Here is a 26,710-nt window from a genome sequence, read left to right as displayed (position 1 = left end):
TGGGTGTGTGGTCATAGACAGACTACAATTATTTTTACTGGGTGAATGGCATAAACAAGCCCACAACAAAGAGCCAATTTTTAATTACCCTTCCTGAGTAGCTAAAAAGGAAAAACAAAAAAAATATTGTTGCTGGAGTATTTAGGAATACTGGGTCAATGATTCATAAATTCTTTTCTCCTGTTTCAGAACAGAGTGGATTTTCTACCTATTTGTCCATGTTCTGACCATTTTGCATATACACAGCACAGTATGATCAATGTCTTTGTTGTTCAGCTACATTTTTTCTATTGTTTTTCAGGCAAGCAAATATTTATGGCTGAAGTTCTAGTAAGTGAAAATTTACAGGGCAAGAGGTTTTTTATTATTATTATTCAATTGTATCTTCTTGAAAGCTAGCTTTACAGTAGGGCTGTGGTATGTGTGAACTGAGTTTTCTAAATACAAGCATGAGCACATTACCTCTTTAATCTGCATTTTACTTGCTTTCTGAATCTCCAAAAGAATGGAAGGTGACGAGCACAGACAGGCAATAGACAATATGTAATATTTGTTTTGGGGGAGTGGAAACATACTTTAAATAAGGCAAGCATACATTTTCTTCAGCTTTAAGTGCCCACTTCAAACAGATTTAGTACATTATCATGGCTAATCTTTACGAACACACTTCACCACCAAGAAGAGATCCATACACCTGCCGGTCCCAGTGTGACGTATCTGATCAAAATGAGAACAATGCTTGTTCTTCTCTCTGTGAAAGGAACTGATGATAATCTGTTGCAGTGGCTTGATCACACAACTGAAGTACCCTTTGTAATAATTTGTTTTTTCTGAGAGAAGCTGTGAAGCATGTGCTAAAAAGAGCTTTTCTGGATGACTTCCCGTGTCTCCTCCCTCCCTCCCTTTCTCAGGAGAAAGCTTTCTACCCTATTTCCATTTGACACTTTTGGTCATACTGTTTTATTTCCTCTCTTAGAGTGCAGACATGACTTGTTTCCCTTTAACAGTATAAAATTCTTCTTTTACCCACTATCAAATGATTGTGTAGGATTTTGTTGTCTACTTCTGCCTGACATTTATTAATGGCTGCATAAAGTAACTGTCAGTTTGCCACTTTATCTCCTGTGTTTCCAGGCAAAACTCTTTCTCCTCCCAAGTAACTAATGGAGAAAGATCTGGCTGAATGTTTCCTGACTATCTTGCAGTCTCTCCCAGCTGCCTTTTCCTAAATGTCAGACAGTCTCCAGTGTGGTTACCATGGTGCATTGAGCTGGCATGCCTGCAAGGGTTCACAAGAGCCAGCACACCCACTGCACGTTTCATAGGAACGTACGAGGAGGGAAAGCTCTTACCTGCTGTGTCACAGTTATGTAGAGCATATCAAAAGGTGCTTTTTGGTGCATATTCTGTGTAAGATTGGCCCCATAAGATTGGCCCCAATCTAGTAGCATAAAACTCATCAATCAATTAAGAATATTCTCTTTGTTCCTCCATTTGTGAAGGTGTTAGTACATCTATAGATGTGTTACAAGTTATATACATAAACCTGCTGGTGAGCTTGCCACCTCAACAGGTCAGTACATAAATGTAAATGCTGATGGAGAACAGTGAGGTTTACAATGTGCTATACTCATTAACTACCTTCTATAAAAAGATTTTAAGGTGTTTCTCTTTCCTCATAATTTATTGTTCAATCTGAAACATTGCTATTAGCAAAAAAAGCTTTTCATCAATATGGTTTTCCGATGTGAAAATCAATACAAATAAAGTCCATCCTGTATCCAGCCATTGGAAAACATGATTTTTTAAAACTTGGGTTTGTAACTAGGAACACATAGATTAGTAGCTGAAATAACAAAATCTTTTTTAAAATGCTGACAGATGTAAAAGTTCACTTTGAAATGTCAAGCAACTGAGTCATATTGTTATCTCTAAAATGTATCATTCACTTCACTAACAGATTTCAAACATAAACATGAATAAATGCCTTTGTTCCAAATAATAATTTACCAGTAGGTTTTGTTGCAGTCACTTGTTTCAGGTTAAGTTGGTCATACTCTCTTCAACAAATGGTTAGGTAGACTGGAAACGCATTGCAGCAGATTCAGTGATCATACTGAGAAGAGCTCTGAACTACAGTGTACTTTGATCTGTCTCCTTGATAAATATTTCATAGAAACAAAATACTCTTCTCCCAGTTGCTCAGCTTTAGTCCTTGTGAATGAAGTAAGTGGGATTTTCCAGTCGGATTAAACTCCTTTCATTGAACTTTCAGGTTTTTCTTATTTATACCATATATGAACCCCCTAACTCAAACACTGCTGGTACAGGCCATCGCATCATCTAAGTCTTGCATAAAATTAATTGAATGCTGTTTGAAAAGTAGGTGTGATATTTTGCTTCATAATTCCACTGAAAGTCTACCTCAGAAACTCATTCTTGACTTTTCATAGAATCGTAGAATCATTCAGGTTGGAAAAGACTCTTAATCACTGAGACCAAATGTTAACCTAATAGTGCCAAGGCCCCCACTAAACCATGTCCCTAAGCAACGCATCTTTTAAATACATCCAGGGATGGTGTGGTAACACAGCTGCTTCCCTGGGCAGCCTTTTCCAGTGCTTGATAGCCTTTGTGGTGAAGAAATTATTTCTGTTATCCAATGTACTCCTCCCCTGATGCCACTTGAGGCCATTTCCTCTTGTCCCGTCCCTTGTTACCTGGGAGAAGAGACCAACCTCCACCTCACCACAACCTCCTTTCAGATAGTTGTAGAGAATGATAAGGTCTCCCTTCAGCCTTCTTTTCTCCAGGCTAAACAACCCCACCTCCCTCAAGTGTTTTTCATAGGCCTTGTGCTTCAGACCCTTCACCAACTTCATTGTCCTTCTCTGGACACACTTCAGCACCTCAGTGTATTCCTCCTGTACTGAGGGACCCAAAACTGGACACGGGATTCAAGATGCAGCCTCTACAGTGAGAAGTCCCTTTCCTAGTCCTTCTGGGCACACTGTTCCTGATACAGGTCAGGATGCTGTTGGCCTTCTTGGCCACCTGGACACACTGCTGGCTCATGTTCAGCCATCTGTCAGTCAGCACCTCCAGGTCCTTTTCCACTGGGCCACTTTCCAACCACTCTTCCCCAAGCATGGAGCATTGCATGGGATTGTTTTGACCCAAGGGCAGGACTTGGCACTTTACCTTGTTGAACCTCAGCCAATTGGACTTGGCCCATCAATCCAGCTTTTCCAGATTCCTCTGCAAAGCCCTCCTGCCCTCCTGCAGATCAACCCTCCCCCCCAAGTTGGTGTCTTCTGCAAACTGACTGAGGGTACACATGATCCCCTCATCCAGTTCATTGGTAAAGATTTTAAACAGAACTGGCCCCAGTACTGAGCCCTGGGGACACCGCTTTTGTGGCTGCCGACTGGGTTTAACTCCATTTACCATCACTCATTGTACTGGGCCATCCAGCCAAACTTATTTGGATTTCCAAGCTAGCTGTATTAGTAGACCATTGAGGTAATCTGGTTCTTCTTAAAGAATTGGTTTGTTTGTTCTTTGGAGAGTTTTTTTCTCTTGGCAAAATTTGCCTGCACTGACATCCCTTTCCTGTTTGTGTTCCAAGTTAAACCATGACAGTCTAGTCTCTTGACCCCCTTTGATCTAGCTTTTTCTACTCACTCATGGTTCAGCTAAGATTATTTTGTGTTCAATATGGCTGATCAGCATCTGATACACTTATCCTAGATGAACTGTCCGCAGGACTTCGTGCAGAGACATTAATACTTTACTGTCTTTACTAGGAGTTGCATGATTAGGGCTTCAGTACACGCTTGCCTTTTCATCATGCTGTTCACAGCCCTCTGAGATGTCAGACATGGTCTGATTCTTCTCCTCCCCTGTGTTTTTCCTATGGTGAGATTCTTATTATTAAAAAACTCCCACTAATAGTCTAAATGTATCTTTTTTTCAAATTGCATTGTTGAATTTCATGACATATTTGCTACTGTTGTTCTCAAGGTCAGCTGTTTTTCCAATATGCTATACTGGACCTCCTTGTGATGGCATGTTGTCATATGTCATGCCATCAGTAGGTGTAATTAGCAGAACTGAGAACCTCCAGTTTCCTGCGCACACACACAGCCTAGTACCTGCCATTTACTACTGCCATTTTTCTTCTTTTCTTGTTTTCTTGTAGTAAAAAGTACTGGGTTATTAGATACTGTGGTAATAGGAACAAGATACTATGGTAACAACATGGAGCATTTTTTGCACAATTACAGAATTTCTCGTTTTTCAAACACTTTTAGTAATGCTTCCTTCCTTTCTTTCTTTTTCTCTCCTTCCTTTTCTTTTCTCCTTTCTTCGTTTCCTTTCTTTCTTTCCTTTCTTCCCATGTATCTCAGCTTGGATACCCTCTAAATATCTGTCTATGTTCTCATTCAAATTCTACAGGCAAATTCAGCCTCATTCTGACTCCATGGACTTTATGATCATGAGTCCATACAAGGAAGTTGGCTCATAAAGTGTTCCATATCCTAGGCAAAATATCACTTATGTTGAAAGTTTATTTCCTGATCAAGCATCATTATGTTGCAATGGTTTATAGTCTTAAAATAAATGCTTCTATGAATATTAAATATCCAATTAGTAGCTTTATTATGCTATCACCCACAGATAAATCCAGTTTGATACATTCCTATTTAAATAACATTTTAATTATTGCTGTGTAAGTACAAAATTTTACAACCACTACTAATTGCCTATATTCAAATTTCAAATATTAGTCTTACAGCCTGAACTAAAGCTAACTGAAATCAGTGAAAAGGTATCCCTTAACTTAAAATTGAACTTCAAATCAGTCCTACTGTATAGTTATGGCCAATTTATATCACATTACGATGGAGTATGTTTCTAAACAAAATATAAATGTGTGGATTTTAGCAGTGATGGAATGGGTAGCAAAAATACTAAGAAATGCAGTGAGAATATTTATTCTACTTTCAGTGTGTAAAAATTATCAAATTATTTTTAAAATTATAATAGCAAAACTAGGAGTATTTGGCAATTAGATGAGGAATCACTCTGTAATATCTGATGGCAATTAGCTGTTCCTATGCAGATTCCTCTTTATTTTACATTGCAAGAGAAATTACAAGCATATTAGCTTACTTATGCAAAGTTGATCATCAGTGAAGATTAAAACTGACATTTAATTGTCATGAAACTTCATATTTAATATCACTCTAAGGTGAATGGCTCAGTTTACGCTTACCAGAGCTATTGTTTCAGTCTGTGGTAGTACCGGATCTAAATTAATGCAAGCAAGTATAGCTTTTTCTGCACAACCAAGAATGATGGAGATGTTTACAAAATTAGTTGTCATGTGAAAATATAAAATAGTTTAATAAAGCTTTTCAAGATATATCAAAAAAAGCTTCTCCCTGGATGTGTTATTCTTCACTGTTTTCACTAATCCTCAGATGACAAAAGAGAGGGCATTTGCAAATTCATGGAAGATACCATGCTGGAACTTGCAAGAATTTTGGGTGACAGAAGAAGGAATTGGAGAAATGTTCTGATATCAGTTAAATAAAATTTGTCAGTACAGTGGTAACCGTAAGCCCAAATTAATCCCACCAGGAAAGAAAATCAAGCATACAGATGCAAAATGAGAACTAGCTGATTAGGTAGCTGTATGGCAGTTAGCTATAATTACATCTGAATTAACAATATGTTGTTGTTACAGAAAAGGAAATCTCATTTTGAGATGAATTAAAAGAAATTATGTATCAGGCATGGGAGGCAATTATTCTGCTCTAGTTGTCACTAGGAAGATCTCAGCTGTAGTTCTGTGTTTATCGCTGGGATGCACACTTGTAGAAAAGACAGTGACAGATTGAGAGAAGATCCAGAGAAGAAGCAAAAGGAATGATTGGTGTCTAAGAAGCCCCAAAATCCTTGGAAAATAACTGAAGGAAATAAGTTAGTATAGAAAAGGGAGTTATGATAGTTGTGATAGTTTTCAAATATTTGGAGAGTTATTATAAAGTTATTAGTTGCTCTCTATTCCACTGAAGTGACAAGGATGAATCAGTTTAATTTGCAGATGAAAAGACCTAGGTGCAATAATAGGAAAATATAACTGTGAGAAGGGCTCAGTTCTGATTGCTTACAAAGGCTGTGGAATCCCTCTCATTGAAGTTCTTTTCAAAAAAATGGGAAAGACAAGCATTAGTAAGGGATAGTCTGATTATACTTGATCCTGTAATGAAGGAAAAGACTCAGATGACCTTTCAGTATTGCACATCTGTGATGCTTTGGGGCAATGTAAGACCCTATTTAATCATCTTTCGAACAGACCTCATGTATTTGTTGTTGCGTAGACAAAGACAATACTATCAACCATTCCTGAAGTTACCCAGATTTTCAGTCCTTTACTACTTTGTCAATCATCAAACATTTGTCTAAGAAAATTATTTTCTATGCTAGGTCATTTCCTCATGTTTGACTGTTTTAGGCTGTGGGAGGAAGGACTGCAGGGAATATTGCAGACCAAAATATGTTTTTTATAAGGGCACCAGAAAAAATGTGTAAGTTCTCTTTTCTGAAAAAAAAAAAAAAAAAAAAAAAAAGGGCAGTATTTTCTCTGTAAGCCTAATATGTCCTCATTTTGGATCTGGAACCTGGTTATCAGCTCAATTTCTGTCTAAGGCACATATTTCTTGGTCAAGCTCATGACAGTGTCCTGACATAAATTGTGTGTTAAATTAATTTAATGTTATTTGGGTGATTTAGACTAATGTAATTATTTTGAATGGAATTTTAGTAGGATTCAGTGGGATGGAAACCTTTGTGTGAGAACACAAATAACTTCTTCAGTCACTCAGACTTGTTTCCAGGGCTCATCTAAAGTTAAATTCAAATTTAATGTGGAAGATTTCTTGTAACTCCAAGTTCGTAACTTTCTGTGCATTTTACCAGTCACTCATCCAAAACTCTTGGATCTCATTTTGAAATCCAAACTCATTTGCTTTGCATAGACATTAAAAAGTATTTTGGTTTTCTTTGGACATTTGTTGCAGATAATGTGAGATTAAATTGATTTCATTTTCTGTTTCTCAGTCTATTGCAGCCCTGCAGTCATGCATGCTTATTGCTTCTGTCTGAGGGAAAAGCTCTTTATGGTAGAGCACTGAGGGCAGGCAGCGTTTTCTTTCTTGTGCTGCTGAGCAGCTCTGATCATCTGAACTGTCAGCAGCTGGAATATTCTGACTTCACTGTAGGAGGAGCCCAAGGGTCGAGTATTCTGCATTTGTAATGCTTTTATCCTGCTCTGTATTTGTGGGCCCTGCAGACTAGCAGAGCCTGTTGTTTCATCAAGCCTTCTGCAGTCCTGCTGGAGCAACACAGATACACAGCATCATCCATTAACCCAACTAATGGCTTCTAGTGAATGCTTTGTATTGTTCTAGCATTCACATTTTGTGCTAATGTGATAATATGAGAAATCAGTTTTACCAGCATGATGTCTCAGAACACCTCCACAGCTTACTTCAGCAGCACAGTGCATCACTGATGCTCACACATTTACCGTTGGTGAATCACTTTCCTTCATGTCATACTCTTTTACTTTCTCTCTAGCTGATACGTTCCTTATAATATTCCCAGAGGTGACTGCACTGTGGTGTATGATGAATCGGTGTCCCTGTGAGGATAATGTTAGGTTTCTTTTGTGTGTCATAATGATAGTGCATAATACAGCCAGAACCTATGCCTGGAGATGGACTAGTTACAAACAAAACCAACCTAACAATAGCAGATCTAGAAAAAACTTTCTATTTGCTTAGCAGCCCAGAGCAGTGACATGACTCTATAAGTTTTGTGCGTGCTTTTATAATAAACTGACACATTATAGGAGTGCATTTAGGCAGATGTTCTTTCAACCTAAGATACATTAATACACACATTTAAGATCTGATTCTAGCTAAGCAGTCCCTTGTGGTTACTGGGAACTGAAGACACTGCAATTTACAGACCCGTGCACTTGGTTGATTTAAAGACAGAGGTGCAGTCATGAAAAAAATGTCTCTGTCACTTCCCAAACATCTTTCTTCTTTCCTCTGACATATTTCTATAGCCCATGAAGTGGCTATTCTATTTGTCAGGAATCACTGGGGGGTTTTTTTGGCAGCAGAGCACAGAAGGGCTGGTGTATATGAGTAACAGGGCTGTCTGTCTCTGCATAAGGGCATTATGTTCATCAGGCTCAAGTATCATTTGTCTTTTTTATTTTCAAATGAAGCATCCACTGCTATTAATTAGTTAAAGTGAAATGAAATACACAGTCAAACAATACTTTTCCATTAAAAATTCCCAGTATGTGCAGGGATGAAAACCATAAAAATTATAAAGCAGAGGATGGAAATTCTCTATCCTAAATGGCCATTTAAGTAGCACATCTGGAGAAAGGCAGCTGCCAAATTTGTAGCAATCAGCAGTAGCATTAACAAGGGAACCATTGTGCTATGCATATTGGGAATATTTATGCTTATAAATATGCTTAAAAAGACCTAAGAGTTTGTCCTAATACCAAATTTGTACCAAATTAATTATGTACCAAATTAAAGGTAAGATCATGATTTACAGTCTTTCAATGGGCTCTACTTATTACTGAACAGGGACTTGTCATACCTAATATGAAGGGGTGAGTTTATGCACATATACAGCTGCAGCCAATTCAAATTACATGGGAATGCAGAGCGGGCAAGAGCAAGGAGTAAAACTCCCTTAGCATCCTGTGCCTGCAAGCTGAGGATTATTTGAACAGTGATCAAGTGTTCTCAGGGGACATGTCTTAATTAAATTCTGCTCAGCTAAGAAGTTGGACAAGGACACAATTGTCAACAAAAATCCCTCCCTGATATGAGTCTGAATGCCAGCATCATGAGACCCCCACAGTGTCCCTCAGTATTTTGCTTTGTCAAAATGGCAGTAATATTACAGGTTGACAGTGCAGAAGCTGGCAAGAACAGAGCTCTTCAGGCTGTGCTTACTGATGTTGATTTTCCAGCCTGTGGAGTAGTGTGTATAACTCATCTCATAAATGAGAGGGGGTGCCCAGGATGGCCATACAGAACACTTGCAATGCATCAGGAGCTCTTAGCCCTGTTAAACTTTAAGTAGCTCTGGTGAAGAGATTTTCTTTCTGATTTAACTTACAAGTCTATTTTTTTCTTTATAAGGTTCAGCATAATGGGAAAACAGTAATACTGTATATCTTTGTCAGTGATCTAGATGATGGAGCAGAGTTTACACTCAGCAAGTTCTGATGATATAAAACCAGGAGAAGTGCTGAGGGACGTCAGCTCACTGGAGAAAAGGGATGACAGGAACCTCATGAACTCATGAGGTTAAACATGGGAAAGTGCAGAGTCCTGCACCTGGGAAGGAACAGCCTCAGACACCATCACATACTGGAGGATCAACCTGCTGGAAAGCAGCATTACAGAAAAGGACCTGGGAGTCATGGTGGACACCAAGCTGAACATAAGCCAACAATGTGTCCTTGCAGCAAAAAAAGAGGGTAATGTTTACCTAAGCTTCATTAGGAGGAGTAATGCCAGCAGGCAGAGGGAGATTATCCTTCCCCTCTACTCAGCCCTGGTGAGGCCACACCTGGAGTACTGGTCTGGGCTCCTCAGTACAGGAGTCATGGATGTATTGATGGGGCTCTGAGCAACCTGCTCTAGTGAAAGGTGTTCCAGCCCATGGCAGGGGCACTGGAACTACATGGTCTTTGAGGTCTCTTCCAACCCAAGCCATTCTGATTCTATGATTCTATGATTCTGTGATAAGAGAGTGTCTGGTGAAGATGACAGGCAAAAGCTGAAACACAGAAAGTTCCCTCTAAGTATCAGGAAACACTTTTTTTCCTGTGAGGGGGACTGAGCAATGGCTCAGGTTGCCCAGAGAAGTTGTGGAGTCTCCATGCTTGGAAGTATTCAAAAGCCATCTGGACATGGTCCTGGGCAACTGGCTGTAGATGACCTAGTTTGAGCAGGGGGGTTGCATAAATGAGCCCCAGAGGTCCATTCCACTCTCAGCCATTATGTGGTTCTGTGATTCTATTAAGAATCTCACACAAAAAACAGATCATTACTAAACTGGAGAAATAAGGAAATACAAGAACATGGCAAGCTAAGAGGTGACAAGGATGTGAGTCTCAACAGAAGTTTGCAATGGCAAATCTCCACAGAATAAGAGTTTCAAAGACAACCATGAGTCAAGGAACTGTTTATCAGAACTGGAGTGTGACAGGATATTAGCAAAAGTACAGGCAACATAGAAAAAAAATCTTTTTCAACAAATCTACTGTGACTCACAGTCATAGACTGGCAGTATTTTCTGGGAAGTCAAAAACATCTTTTCTTTGCAAAAACAATTCCATGGAAACTCCATTCACTGAGTCTTCTAGATTTGATTTACGCCACAGGGAGGTAGGCTGTACTGGAAACAAGAGATTCTGGGTATTATTCCAAGATAAAGCTCATTCTCATGAACGGAAAGGTTGTTGTTGCCTACAGCAGAGTGAAATTATTTTCAAAGACTTCACAATTATATATGCAAGAATCTGTCTCTTCATTTTCTCAGAAACTTTCATTTACATAGTTCTTTTGCCTTGCTTTCACACCCCCGAGCTCCCACCCTTTTCTAATGTAATACCTTCCTCACTAATTTAAAATTTATGCAGAAGAATCATATAATTAATCTACAGGTTTTTTTGATTAATTCCTCAGACTGAAATCTTTGTGAAAATGTCAGGCAAGTTGTTCAAGAGTGAGACTAACCTTTTCCTGTCTTCAAAACCATACCGAGAGATAGAGATGCAGTACTTGGACCTTAGTATGCCTTGCCTGGGGGATATGCCTTAGCTAGAAACTCAGGCTTGTATCTGCTCTTTAACATTCGTAATCTTTTGCCAAACTTTCCACCTCAATTTTAATCAATTCATACATTAGTCATCCACATCTTGATTAGGGAGAAGTCATACACAGGTCCTCAAAGAATTAGAGCACTAGGAGACTGATACATACACTGCGGTGTAGAGTGCACATGGTAAGCACAAGAGAAGTTCTTACAGAAAAAAAAAGGCGTTTTAAAACAGTAACTGGTTGGTTTATACTTTGCATGAACTAGGTGAGGTTTCTTTTCTGATTTTCTTTATTATTTTTCATGTGTCCTGGTTTTTACTTGGATACAGTTAATTTTCTGCTTAGTAGCTGGTACAGTTCTGGCTGTGTTTTGAATTTAGTGTGAGAATAATGTTAATAACACATTAATGTTTCAGCTGTTGCTAAGAACAGCTTACCCTAAGTCAAAGGCTTTTCAGTTTCCCAAGCTCTGACAGTGAGGAGGTGCACAGTGCACAGGAAGCTGTGAAGGAGCACAGGAGAACAGGTGACCCAGACTAGCCAAAGAGATACTCCTTAACATAGAGCATCAGGCTCAGTGATAAAGTGATGGGAGTTGGCTGGGAGCCACTGATTACTGCTGGGGATCAGGGTAGCAGTCAGTGGGTGGAGCGGTTGTATTGTGCATCACTTGTTTCTCTTGGGTTTTATTTCTCTCTTTTTCATTTTCTGTTACTATTATTATTAATATTATTACTGTTGCTATTGTAATTTACTGTAATTTCCAATTATTAAACTGTTCATCTCTCAACCCATGAGTTTTACTCTTTTTCTAATTATCCTCCCCACCCCACTGGGGTGGGGAGTGAGTGAGCAGCTGCGGGGTACCTGGTTGCTGGTTGGGGTTTAATCATGACAGTGCGCAGTCTGAGCTTCATGTTTGAGGATACAGGAATTGCACATCATTATTTGATGCAGACTTAGGCCAATAGAGGATTTTTTACTTTGGTCACAAGACAAAACTTTTGCACAATGAGAACAATCAGGTATTGAAATAATCTCCCCTGGGAAGTGGTAGAATCCCCATCATGGACATTTTGAAGATTCAACTGGACAGAGTGCTGGGCCACCTTTTCTGGACTGTCTTTTTGCTAAGAAAGGTTGGATCAGATGATCATTAAGGCCCCTTCTAACCTGGTATTCTGTGGTTCATTGATTGAATAATCATAGAACTGTGTAAGAAAAACTCTTAATATGTGCCGTGCTACTTGTTGCCAAAAACCGTATTACATACACTAGATACTGTACTGGAATACCAAATATAAAATGACTAGAAATTTATTATAGTTGTCAGTTTATAACAATTGCTTGCTCTAATTACTTTAATAATAGAGGAGTTTGATTTACTACAGAAATATGATCTATTTATATGAACAGATTAATGATACACAAGGGGTTTTGTGGCCATCAGTACATTCATTCTGTGACCAGAATAGCTGACTGTGCATATGGATCTAATTCAAATGAGAACCAAAACACCAGAGAAATACTGTAGAATAATTAGACTATGATTTAGGGGTGATGTGTGCCAGTGGAAGCTACACGAGGAATAATCTAAGGTGCGAATTTGAAAATCTTATTTTGCAGTAAGTTGCTTCTCAAGTGCACAAAGGTTTAGCATGTCCCATTGTAATAACACTGATGGTAAGGAATGCATATCTTAAGTTCGCAATTCAAGGTTAGGTGCCTACATTAGACTCATAAATAGCACAAGAGGGAGTTATTTTCTTCAGAATCCACCAATTTGCAGAAAGGTGCCTGCCGCAGCACTTTTGTGTCATCCCTACCCTTTCTCTGCTGAATGCTCCAGCTGCTGAGCTACAAAATCAGCCTTCCCTCTCCTTATCTTCTTGTGGACCAATGATGCTTGAATTTTTAGCCTCACCATATCACAGCACTGGTAGGGTGAGTGAAGAGGACTTGTTCTCCTTCCCTTTTAAATATTCTCAGACCTTTTCATGGAAAATGCAAATTATGGAGGATGAATAATTTTCATTTGGCTGAGGAAGGTACTCAACTCATGCTGTGCCAAATACACTGCCTGGCTGTAGCTACTGGGATATTGTATTAAAATGGGCATCACTTTGAATGTTCTTACAGGGCAGAAGTCGCAGCTGCAGGGCTTTGCTTTAATCTTGGTGCTGTTGGCTGTATGGTCTGAGGGTCACTAGGTACATGCCAGCTGGGTCTGTGCCTTGGGAGATCGTGGCAAGGGATGACAAGTCTGAATCCAAAATGGGCTTTGATTTTGGTTCCTCAGATTAGTCAAATTGACAGTGCCTTAGGGCACAGGCAATAATAGAATATTTAGGGAGCTTTTGGTAAAAATTTCGGTATCTATCAACTGCAATGTGGCTTGGTCTCTTGACCTTGATTAACAGCAATCCAGTTAGGTGCACAGTAGTTATGTATTGGGGAGATTTTGTCCTAACATCTTACAGGCTCAATTATGGCTGTCCAGTTCTTTGCAGACTGAACAGAGAAGATTCTTGTCAGAAAATTTTTACTCTGGAGCAATTCAGTGTATGTAAGTGTGTTTTCAAAAAAACAATTATATTCAAGATAACGTTTAGGGTAGCATATTTTTTTCCCTGAGTATAAAATTGATACTTTCCACCAAGATGGAAAATGAAAGGAGGAGCAAAAATTGAAAAAATTTCGTTAAAATTTAATCTGTTCTCTAGAAATCTGAAAGTGTGTTGGGATTCTTGAATATTTGGGATTACTTGGTACTGAAGTCACTTGTGTGCCTTCAGTTCCCTCTGAGGACTGGCTAATTTCCTTTATGTGAATGATAGCATAACTCCGTGGCAGAATATAATTGCTTCTCTGCACTGGAATGATGCTTGGTGGCTAGATGATGTTAGTGTGTGAAGAATACAATATTATTCTCTTGATCCTGCTAGAGTAACTTCTTGCTTAAAATAGATAAATGGACCAAGAACCATTCCTTTAATTAATTTTCACTGTGATAAAACATATTAGATCTCTTCCTCCTTGAATGATTTTACTAACAAATACTATATTTGCAGGTGTAAAAAGTACCCTACATATTTGATTCCTGGGTGAAAAAAGTAAGAAACACACTCTTCAGAACCTCTTGTACTTTTATATGTGGAAATTAAAGATTATTTTTTCTCCATAGGGAAAAGAGAAAGAAAATTGATGACCCTAATCTTCCTGGAAGAAGACTGTATATTAGATTATGTAATTCTGTGTATTAGCCATGGATTAAAAAAAAAAAAAAAAGTATCAATCCATTAAAGAGTTTAGTGAATTTTAATTTAATATTGATATGAAAACTTCCCCACTATGAAATTTTGTCTCAGAAATAGTAGGTTAAGCAAGAGTTTCTATTTGTTTCTCAAAACAAGCAGTGCAGTGAATTCTTCCTTTCAGAAAATATGAAGTAAAAAGCCGCGCTTCTAAGAGCAGTTAGATGTTTTAGGCAAGCTTTATCACAAGAAGACTAAAAAAGGTACAAGAACTTAACAGCTGGTTGAGATAGATGTAAGAACACAATTGCTGAGAGGTGCATTGTGTGCTTCTGTCACAGTTGGTGCTGCATCCTCATTTCAAACAGTTTTCACTGTCTATGTAGGTAAATGCTGTTAATGGTCAGTGAGTTCCCAATATGAGGTGAGTTACATCTACTGCTCAATAGCTTTTAGCTGTGCACTCATGAGAATAACTACTCAGCATTGAAAGTGATTTTTCAGAGTTCTTAATACTGAAAGATTTTAAAAGCTAGTTAGGCCTTTTTATACATTTTCAAAGGAAAAACAGAGATGTGCACAACTTGTTTATGCAAACAATACTGTAGGAGGAATACCTACTGTGTAATTTACGTAATGCTGTTATCACATCAAGATTGTTTAAAACATCTCTCAGTGGAAGAGTTGACAAAGAATATTTTTGAGGATATGATAATCTCAAAAAAGTCTAATCAGATAATAGTATTATTTAAACTTAACATGGAATTTTATTAGAGGAAGAGTCATGTACATCCAGTGACATTGCTATGGCATTTCTGAAAGTATCTGTAACAAAGTTGGAAATGAAATGGTAATGCTGAAATTATACTTAGTCCAAATAAAATAGTGCCATTAGTGAGGGAAGGTCTGTGGAATGCTAGGAGGTCTGTGGAATGCTTGGTTTTAAACTTTTTTTTCAATGATTTTCTTTTATTTTAGGGAAGTAAAGGATAGAGAATTAAAGTCTTTGCTATTGTCAAAATCCTTGCTAAAGGGCCATTTTATGAACTAGAATTGTCTTTCTAAAGTGAAAAGTAAAGTGTACTAAGAAATTGTGTCAATAAACACACAGACAGCTATGGCTCTGTGTAAAAAATCGATATGGCTCAGTGTAATACTGTATAATAAATTTCTGCCCATCACCTTCTCTTATCCTTACCATTATGCAAACATAATGTGTATTGAAATCCTCATAGAAGTGTGAGACAAAATCCTGCTAAAATATGCTAAAAAGTAATCCAGATTTCCTATGGTATTATATTCTAGAGATATGTGGGAGCTTCATTTTATAAAAATTGAAACTCTGTGAAAATGAGAACCTGGGGAGCAAAAAAACAGAATTGCTGATATGTCCTTTTGGGCATTAGGGTAGTTTATCTGCTGGTAACCACTGGGACTGACTGACCAGTGATATAATTCAGTAGTCTTATATCCTTATATTTGTCTTGCTTTGGTTTATATCTGTCTAGTCCTTGCTTTTAATGATCTTTATGTTATTCTTTACAGTTGAAATAAATGCCTTTTTGCTATTCAGGGGTAAATATTAACCTTTTCCATGTCTGTTTGTGGGACTTTTGCTAGTTTCACTAGCATTGTTCAATAGCAACTTTGTGTATTTACATCCAATCTGATCCAAAGCCCAGATAATGTAATCATGATTTACTTATATAATTCATCAGGCTTTGGATCAAAACTTATGGTTGTGGCTTTTATGAAATGTATTATTCTTGTAGATAGGTTAGTGCTGACAGAAGTTATTTTCCTAGGTGTTAGCAACATAATAATGTATGTGTTTGATAGCAAAAAAAAAGAGCCCCTGTGCTATGCTCCCACAGGACTTCTCAAGAAACTAAACAGACTACTCATTAAAATTTATTGGTCCAGGAGGGAGGGAGGAAAGAGGGAAGGAGGTCCTACCACAATAGAAGAGAAAAGGAAACCATATTGATTTTCTCAGTGAAAGCCAATATTGTTAGATCTGTTGAGATTATATGCTCTCTTCTAAAATACATCATTGCATTTTGTTTCTCTAATGAGTGCCTGGTTCTATCACCCAAGATAATTTCTAAAATACAACAGAGTCTACTTTGTAGTAATGAAGAGTGAAAAGTGAATACTGACATGGTGCCATAGAGCAAATCATTAGACTTAGATGGTGAACTGTGCTCTGGCAAAAGCTAGAGCTCTGGCAAAAGCAGCTCATTGCTGCTAGAGATGAATTTCATTTTGCTCATGAACTTCTGGAACTACATCAGGTATCACTTAGCAGACAGGTGCTAAATGCTGCACTTGTAGCAGATTATAGCTTCCTCTTCCTTTGCTCCAGCTGAGAGTCCTTTAAAGTGCATTTTTTTGGTCAGTTTAAAATTGATGCTAGCTCTGAGTCTACACAATTTTTATGGTATGTTTGTGTTTCATATGCAGCCATTCCATTTGTGATAGAATGGTACTTACACACTATGGGGCAGAGGGAGATACCACCATAAGCTTCATTTACACCCCTGTTCACCAACAGAAATATGATATGCATCCACATGTTCCCTGTGCAGTAGTCATAAGTTTAGGAGTAAGTTTTGCTTCCAGGAGGTGCAGCTGAACTGTTCATGGGACTGCACCATGTTCAACAAATGATGCTTTTACATTGGAAATCAAGGGTGGCTTTAGGTGTCAAATCCTGTGACTATCCTATTTTATTCTTCCTTTCTTCCTTGCTAGCAGTATGTGAAACAGAGGAAGAACAGGTGGGGAATCCTCTTCTCGTGGGAGACCAAACAAGCCTTTGACATTGCAACTATATATACTGGTAATTAATTAAAAAGTGCAACTGCATGGTATAGGAAATGAAGCCATAGGCCATGTTCCTTGGTGCTAGCCAAAGGGAATTCATTGCTTATTTCTTACCCTAAAAGTGAGTCAGTTCCATATATTGCAGTTCTATTTTCAGCCCTGGTTATTTGTAATCTTGGAATTATCTTTGTCACTCAACAGCGCTGTATTCAGTTTCACTTTCTATAAGTATTACTAAAGGTAAAGGAAATAATTACTGCAATCTGAATTGCTTGGAGCAAGGTTAGAAGTACTCAGGACTTCCGATTAGGGTCAAGAATGAAAAAAAGCAGGAGGAAGAACGTGTTTCTTTTTACTGGACATATTTTCATTTGGCACCGTACCAAATTTCTCTCCTTAATACTTAGTTGAAAAAAGTATAACCTAGATCTTCCCACCACAGTAATTATAAAAAATTACATGGGAACTTTTCATTATATATCACTACATGATTCTTTAGCTGCAGTTATATGCAAATTCAGGAGCAATGAAATGAGAATAGAAAAGAGGTACCTTAAAAGGTTGTCAGAGTTTCTCCCATAATCCTTCTCCTAGTCTAAACAGCTGTGCCATTGAGTACCCTGCAGATGGAGGATCAGTGATAATCTGTATTCCTCTAGCACAGAAGTATTTGAATGTATATTTTCTAACTAGCCTGCAATGGCCAGATCTTTTAGGGAATGAATTAAGAAGAGGAACTGCAAACAGTTGATGTTATGAAAGAGAGCTGTCCATTGGTGTTTATTCTCCTATGCATTTTGCTCACTAATTCACTTAGTCGGACTATGACTCATAAGACTGACTCCCAGGAAGAAAAATAACAGACAACCACTGTATTAATAATACTGATTACAGTTTTCCATTGTATCTCAACAACTGTAGTTTATTCTATCTGGGGATAAAATGAAAAAGCAAAAAATTTTCTCAGTTGCTTTTTGACTATTTTATTGACTCATGTCTCAGTGACCGTAAATGTGAAGAAAGCATAAAAAGTTGATGTTCAAAAAATAAACAGAAGATGAAAGAAAGAGCCATAATCTGAAGATAGTAAAATGGTTCATCAGAATTTTCCTGACATATGTTCTGTAATACATTTTAGTAAGAGGTCAGTAGTCCAGCAAATTTTAAATGAGGAACAGAGAAGATTAACATAATAGGGTTCAGCTGAAGACAGGTTAGTGCTGTGACATCTTTCAGGGTATTCTCAGAAAGAGTATTTGTGTGCAAATAGACACGATACAAAGAATAAAGTCTAGCTATGCTGATATTTAGATACCAAAATGACAAGTCACTAAATGGAATAATATATTAGATGTTTTGTCTTGCCTGAATGCATCCATTTGCATAGCAACTAGAATTTTTTGTTGATTCTGTTTGGTTTATTTGAAATATTACACCCTGCATTAAGAAAATTGATTGTTGAATTAATTTCTCTGTCACTGTATGAGTGCCAAAAAAATCCGTGGGATAAATATACTTCATTTCTGCTCATTTTAAAAGCAAGTTAGTTTTTTAGTGTTGAACTTTGAGGGCTTAATAGAGGACAGCCAGTTACTCTGTGGGCTGACTCTCTTTAACCAAACCAATACAATTTAATTTTTGAACACTTGACTTACACCTTGGCAAGAAATCCATTCTTGGAAAACCTACAAGCAATTAAATCACTGAGACAGTCATAAAAAGTGGCTAAACCCAAACTGGAAGCCAAAACTCCTTCTCTCTAGCTATGACTCTTTTCAGACAAGTAATTTCATCCACTAAATTCAGGGATTTTCCAATCTGAAGAATTTTTACAAATTTTATGAGACTGATTACAATCAGTCTGTGGGGATAGTTGGGACTTTTGGAGGGGAAAAATACAAACCCCAAAACCCTTACAGTGAAGATCAAGCAAGATGAAGCAGAAGTGTTGTCTTCTACTCAATAATATGCAAAATTTAAGCCATCAATTTTTTAATGACCATAATGTTTCCCTAGAATGCAATGTTATACCATAGCCTTTGGAATATGAGGTAAAGTAGGTTTCACAAGATTTATATTGGCAGAACTTCTCTTTTTGGGTCAGTGGTGCACTTACCAGATCGAGAATTGGAAGTAATTCTTCTGCATTGTGCAACTTTTGGTAGTAAGTTAAATGTGGTAGTTATTAATGGTATGAAACATCCATGAGATTCACTGATCTCCATCTCCTCTGTTCATCCAGTTTGGATGCACTGTCTAAATAATGACATAGAAATAAAGAGGGAAGAAAAGAATGATCTCTGTAGTTTGATGTTTGGAGCAATATTGATTTGGCATCTAAATTTAAATTTTGTCCCCTTACAAGTACCCCCATCTTTTCATGGACTTATTTCTGATTCCCCACATCTTAGATAAAATTTGGTTGCTTAAAAAAAAATTGGAATCACTTAACACTTCAAAGTGATAATTCAACAACATTTTTGATAAGGATAATCCATTATTAACAGTCCATACAGAGGGGTTATCTTTAATCTCCTATATGTGTCCAATCTATATTTATAAAAGTAATTTTAATATCATGAAAGTAAAAACTGATGAAAAATGGAGAGAAAGAATTTAAGTGGAGGTAAAGAATCCATCTCTCTCTTTTCTACTGCCTTTTATCTATAACATAAACCCTAGGGTTCACATCCATTTAAATTATTAAAGGTCTTCCCTGAGTGTCCTTTTCTCCAGACTAAACAGCCCCAGCTCCCTCAGCTGCTCGTGTTAAGACTTGTGCTCCAGATTCTTCACCAAGTTCATTGCCCTTCTCTGGATGTACTCCAGTTAACTCAATGTCTTTCCTCTAGTGAGGACCAAAGTGGAGGCCAAAAGAACTGCATGCTCATTGTGGGGGTGGGATCATTGGGACTAAGGTTAAGGAGCAGAGTTAGGTATGAACATTTCCTAGAAATAAAGGATAGGAAAATTTTCTTTAGACATTCTGCCCTTGGCAACAGTGGCAAAGGTTATCATTCCTTCATTAACTTGTAATCTGCTTTGTTCGGGTTTATTTTCCTTCATTGTGAATTGTCAGTTACTTCTTCAGAGCTGACAGTCTTTGACAAACATTGCTTCCTGTGTGCACTCTTCAAGATATATTGTGCACATTTTTATTCTCCTCAGATTTCCAGAGCACAGTTTGAGGGAATTCATTTTCAAAGCTCAGTTTCAACAATATTTTTCAAAATGGCTGGCACAGCTTTGATTTATGATTTCCCTCATAGCACCTATAGTAAAACAGTCTGTTCTTGTTTAAAAACATTCAGTTCTTTTACTTTTACTTTGGCTTTCAGCAAGTTATGTAAACTGCAGCACTTTCACCACCTGCTGCCTACACCAGATGCATTTACGTTAACATTTTAGTTCAGATTAGAGTGGACTTCTCCTAAAATCATACAGGAAATCTCCTGTCTCTGCCCCACTTGCCAAGCTTTGGTTCACAAAGTAGAGTTGTCTCACAGTGTGTGACATGGGTCTGTCTTAACTGGTACTAAACAGGAGATGTACTGCAGGAGAGTACCTTTTACCCTTCAGCAACTGATGGGCATTCAGCCCATGGGGTCAGACAGAGCTAGTCTGAGGTAAAGACCTTCTGAAAACATATGGTATGGACATCTGGTCCTCAACCTCAACTGTTTCACTCTATAAATGTACTCATATTGTTCAGCAATATTTGCTAATATAGACACAACCAATATCATCTCCAACATTTGCAGAATTCATACCTAAATATGTATTTTGCTGCTGAGATGTAATCTGGATTATTATTACCAGACTCCATTCCTTATGGGAGTCCCCATAATGTGTTCCTGCACCAGACCAGAGCCTGCCATTGATTTTCTGTATATTTTAATCCATAGGTTTTTTATCCATGTTACAGCTTCACACTGTCTTCTGTGTTGAGCAAAGATTACTATTGTTATTGCTAGGAATTTTTTTATTACACACTAAGCCGCAGGTAATAACTATCAAGTTGAAGAACTTAAGTTCTACATACAAAACAATGAAATACAAAACTATGGAAGTTGTAAGCAGATTGTAGTTTCTCTAATTTTAAGTAATAGGGAAGATAGTAGGGAATTTAAAGAGAAGATGCAAAAATGGAATAATGGCATTCAGCAAAAGAAGAATGGAAGAAAGCACCCAAAAGCATCCTAGTGGGAGAGAGAAACGAGTCGTGTTTTCAGTAGTTCTAATGTCAGTGGTGGAAAGAGCAGAATAAGGGAAGTGCATGTTAGAAAACAATTTATGATGGTGTTCTGAAGGAGAGACTGCAGGTGGGTAATCAGATTGGGTATGCCAGTGGAAAGAGAATGGAGATTTCCACTGCCTTGGGGCAACAGCAGGAGTCTTGAGAAGTCTTTGCCTGTGGCAAAAGAAGCAAAAGAAATAGAGCATGGAGCAGGGACTGCAGCCTAACTCCAGGGCATGGCTATTGGCAGCCAGCTCAGCACAAATTGGCAGAAACTTGCCAGGCAGGACTCTAAAGAGTTTGCTGCAACTTGGAAAGTCACTGAGCTGTTTGAAAGCAGACCTGGTAACAAGAGCCTGTATGCAAGGATGCATGGTGCAAGCTAAGAATTGTTATTTCTGTCCTTTCTGACCCTGTTTGGAAGCTTTTCTGTTTAAAAGTTAACTATTCTAATTTATATTTAAATAAAATTAGCTTTCTTGGTTTTAAAAGCCTTCAATATTTTTTAGAAAATTCAATATAGAAGACCTGAGTAGATTCATCTTCAAGTGTTGGTTGACTTGAGCTCAGAATTTCTTAAAGGAAGCTTTTGAGAGAGGTAAAATATTAACCACTCTTTTCTTATCAAAGTACACTAGAAATCAGAATACTGCATTATTTTCCCAAGTGATAAATTATAACTAACAGGTAATGTCCAGGACAAGTGTGACTTGAGGAAGAGCTGAAAGCTTACTCCGTGTGCCATTCCCAATTGCTTGATTGGTACAGGGCACTGATGCCTACCTGCAGGATATTCACATTGGTAACCCTGTGACTTGTACTCACTTTGGATTCCTTGGCTGTTGTGCCTACCAGTTTCTTCTGATGCTGTTTGCAAGAAGTAAATGCATTTGTCTGCCATCTGACCTGTGGTAATTCTGATGCTAGAAGGTGATCCTGGTAACTAGCTTGACTTGTACTTGTTGAATAATTTAGCTCAGGTTTGTTTCTGGATGGATGGCTATCCAGATGAGCCCATTGTCATGGTGACAGTACTAGCTGCTGTCTTCTCCCTTCTCTTGAGTTTTCTGAGTGCAATATGAGGGCTGTCCTTGCTTGGGGTACAATACAGCAAATCCTCGCTGACAGATTAAATGTGGCACAGTGGCTTGTAAATGAGTGTTGTTTTGTTTCAACATATGTAATAGAATTCAAATATATGCACTGGATGCACTAATATTAGCTCTACAATATTAACTACTAGCAAGTGGGAAGCTAACTTAAGCAATTACATTTTCTTAGGTCAGTGCAGTTAACTCTTGGTTTTAATTAGCCAAGTTTTAAAATCTTGGTTTTAATTAGTTGAAGTGTTATCAGAATTCCCTGTCAGGAAAAATATCTATATGTTTGCAAACACATAAAGATACACAAAATACTGTCTTATTTATATTAGCATGTTATATAAACAAAAGATTGTCAGAGCAGCTGCTAATGCATCATACTGATTAGCGGAGTACTTGTGCATTTTTTATGAAAAATAATCAAGTCTTTGGTGAAGGACATGGTGCCTTGTGTGTCTGTGTTGTCTATGTTTGAACTGGTCCCAGTGAAAGGCTGTGTAGCCCCTGTTCCCTGGAGAAGGGGTCTTGCTGCAGTGCAGGACCCAGCTGCTCTGACCAGCAGCTGCAAAGGAAGAAGGGTGGTTGGAGTAAGAGCACACAGCCCTCCCAGGCTCTCCAGGCACAACATCACTAATCCATTTTCTTTTTCAGGGTAAAATCACTTTATCTTTTCTCCTCTGTGTAAGGAAATTTTTTAAACATCTTGCTGAAGAGCTGACTTCATTGGGCAGAATGAACATTGGTGTGATTAAGTTATTTGGAAAGGATAGTTTTGCAGCAGTTCCCAAGTTTTTTTGAATGCTGATTTCTTTCACCTGAAAACTTTTTTTTAATTTATATGTATTGTGTGCAAGGGTTTTGATGTTGGTTTATATTTTCCTTAGAGATTCATAGGAATGTGTGTATGATGTCTAACATGGTCAAAGTGTGACTTAACTGCTGAATGTAGGATGCAATGGTAGGTGTGATAAATATTGCTACAGACAAAGTCTAAAAGAGGGGCAGGTACTCTGATCTCAGATTGCAGACTGTGCTATAACTTTACCACAGTAAAAAAAATGTGGATGCCACTTTGAGTTTTAAATGTATTCACTCAAAATGTTTTGATTTCTAGGAACTTTGAACCAAAAGAACTGGGGCAAGAAATATTCAGCCTGCAATGGTGCCAAACAATCGCCGATTAATATAGATGAAGATCTTACCCAAGTAAATGTGAATCTGAAGAAACTTAAATTCCATGGATGGGAAAAGGAAACTTTGGAAGATACTTTCATTCGCAACACTGGCAAAACAGGTAAAAAGTCAGATTTCATGTTTGGAGCTAAATGAGGTCAGAAAAGTAATATAGCATGGACAACCAACCAAAGACTATGTAATGTAATGGATCATTTTCATTTCACTTTTCCTTAGCTGATACATTCTGAACTTATCTATTAAATAAATGAATAAATAAGAGCAGTGATGACAATACTAAACGTAACAGAAAAATCACACAAATAAAAATTATGTGCATTGACAGATATAGCCAGAGCAATCACATTGAAACTATCATCCCATTCATAGAAGCTAAACAGTAATTTGGCATTTGCTATGAAATACTACATATGTAGAATAATGAATATGCAAAAATTAATTTTTAAAAAGTATGAATAAATTATCTATGCATCTAAAAGCACTTCATGGATGAGTTGAGATTTCAAAACACTCAGGATGGGATTCATCTCACACATAGACACATATAAGGTAGAAACTTGCATCTGAATTACTCTTGCAGACTCCTTCTAACAGCCAAAGAAGGGAATTAAGTGCTTTTATGGTCTGATTTTTCTTACCAATCTTAGAATAGTATTTTAGAAAAAAGTGATTTTTTTCTATTTTTCTATTTCAAGTTATATCTCAGTTTAAATGAAACACAAGTGTTTTGCTGAGGATGAGTTATGAGGAAGACCCAAACTCCTCCCTCTAAGCAACTGTAAATCCAAAATTAAGAGGCTCCAATTGAGAAAAAATGTGGAAAAAGGAAGAATAAAAGCCCTTTATTAAAAGATAAATGTGTATTGGCAGAAACAACGAAAGAGCACAAGTAAAACAACCAAACAATAATCCTATATGCAAAAATAATCCCCTTCAAAACAAACAAACAAACAAACAGAAAAGGTAAACAGTAAAGTTTGCACCCTTTGGTGCAATTGTAACCACAGTCAGCAGGGGGCGCTGTTGGACTACTGGTCATCGCCACAGCTAACCTGCCTATTCAACATCCCTTTCACACCGTGGGCAGGGGGAAGGGAAAATTCCTGCTTAGTTTCTAAGAACAAACAAAACCATGACAAGTTCCTATTTCTCCCAACCATAAAAGAAGCTTATGTTGGTATTTAAATTGTCAGACAAATATTTTTGCAACCACTTATAAATCCAGGATAGCAGTCACTAAAAGCTGCTTGTTAGAAGTACTGTTTCTGGTTTGGGGCATAGGTGTAGAGCAGAGAATCTCTTAACGATGTTCTCTGCCTTCTACCAGTTCCAGTGAGACCTCTAGACCATCCTGTTTAGCTTAGTTTAGTTTAGTGTTGTTCCTGATTTCTGTTCTTGGCCCTGTCATGTTTTTCCTACATACTACTCACAAATCATTTACTTCCCTCTTGCCCTACTAGCTGAGATAAATAGTGCATTTGTATTTTCAAGATACCCCTGAGAAAACATTTTTTTAAGTCCTTGAAAGTGAACTGAGCTCTTCCTCATCTACAGAAATTCAGATATTATACAAGGAACTGCTAAGCTTGTTAAAATTGTCTTCAAGGTTTTGAGGAAAGGAATGTAATGAAACTGAACTCTGTTAGTGGTCTTTTAAGCAAGTGGTCAAGCAATTCTCAATAGCTGGAGATGGGAAAGCCAAAATGTACAGTTCAGTTTGTTCCACCCTGCTCATTCTCTCCAGAAAACAAATGCTTAGTTCCATCTACAGTTTGTGCACAGCTGTGTCCAGCTGAAGACCTGTTATCCCATTTTCATGTGGGAGATAGCTTAACAGCTAAGGGGTCTCACAGTCAGGACATTCATCCTAAGAACTGGCTAAAATTTTCTTTTCTCATGTTGCCTCATGATTTTTGTACAGAATTATGGTTAAAAATGAGGTGCAGGTGTGTATTTTCCCTTTTGTTAAAAAAACACAGGTGCTTTCAGGAAGCTATGTGTTCAGGAATTTGCTTCCTTAGACAGCCAGCATGGTGCTTAAAGCCAGTTGTCTGAGCTTTTTAATGTAGTTCTATGTCTAGTTTCAGTTAACAGGAGACCAAGTGCACTTCATTAAATGATTACTTTATGAATTTCAGCATGAAATGAAACATTTTCTCCATGATAACAGTGAATTACCACACTTCTTACTTAGTTTAAATAACCAATTTCCTGTCAGATTACTTATGAAATACAGAGAAATATGTATGTCATATTACCTTATAGCACCTAATACTGAAATATGAGAGTTATAGATGCCTTGACTGGTGTTTATATTGACACTCCTTATTTTATCTCCCTCTCAATTTGTTCAGTGGAAATTAATCTGACAAGTGATTATTATGTAAGTGGAGGTGGGTTAGACACCATATTCAAAGCAAGCAAGATCACTTTTCACTGGGGAAAATGCAACGCGTCATCAGATGGGTCAGAACATAGTTTAGAAGGACGAAAATTTCCACTTGAGGTAAAGTATAGAATTGATTTTGATTATTTTAATGATTTGACAATCTGAAAAATTATTATTCTTTACTAAATACTTTTGTTTATCTCTTGATCTATTTGCAAATATAATCATCCACTTAAATCCAAATCAATAACATCTAAATTATGCATTTTAGAAGGGCTGTTTAAAGTGTTAGTCCATGGCATGTTGGGAATGTCTAAACTTTGTTTTCACAGGTCTTTTAAGATGACATGAGAGGTCAGTTCTGCTAATCTGATGAAGTTCATGCTCCCACTAACAATTAAGCTTGTACAAGTTTGACCCATCGTATTCCACATCAGCTCATTGTTTGCAGTGTAAATGGACTTCTCAAAGCTAGGACTTTGCTGAGAGCCCATGGGAGCTGCTGGACCTCACAGAGACAAAGCACAACCCTTGTCACTGGGCAGGAAAGAGCTGGTAGTGGTGTGCCAAGAGCCATGTGAGAGCAGGTCCTGGGTGCAGCTGCATTCACAGGTAGCCAGGCCAGCACACCCCTGGCTGGTTCGGCAGAATAGTTTGCAGCAGCGTGGGGATGGAGCAGCTCTCACTGAGATACACAAAGGCACTCTGCAGGCCAGACTTTTTACCCTCAACATGACATCATGGTCATTTTCCAGTTAAAAAGATTTAGTTGT

General features: G+C 37.8%; 1 protein-coding gene across 5 annotated transcripts in view; it reads left to right on the top strand.

The window, feature by feature from the left end:
- Positions 1 to 26,710, top strand: part of PTPRZ1 (protein tyrosine phosphatase receptor type Z1) — a 134,473-nt gene that overhangs the window by 48,229 nt on the left and 59,534 nt on the right. For all 5 annotated transcript variants that reach the window (XM_050324906.1, XM_050324907.1, XM_050324905.1 and 2 more), the window contains exons 3-4: positions 23,469 to 23,648; positions 25,903 to 26,054. In XM_050324906.1, coding sequence (XP_050180863.1) covers positions 23,469 to 23,648; positions 25,903 to 26,054 — 332 coding nt within the window. The remainder of the gene's footprint in view (positions 1 to 23,468; positions 23,649 to 25,902; positions 26,055 to 26,710) is intronic.

The sequence above is a fragment of the Myiozetetes cayanensis genome, unplaced genomic scaffold, assembly GCF_022539395.1.
Source record: "Myiozetetes cayanensis isolate MyiCay16 unplaced genomic scaffold, myiCay2020 scf3, whole genome shotgun sequence".
Classification (NCBI taxonomy): Eukaryota; Metazoa; Chordata; class Aves; order Passeriformes; family Tyrannidae; genus Myiozetetes; species Myiozetetes cayanensis.
This window is presented reverse-complemented; position numbering and strand designations above follow the sequence as displayed.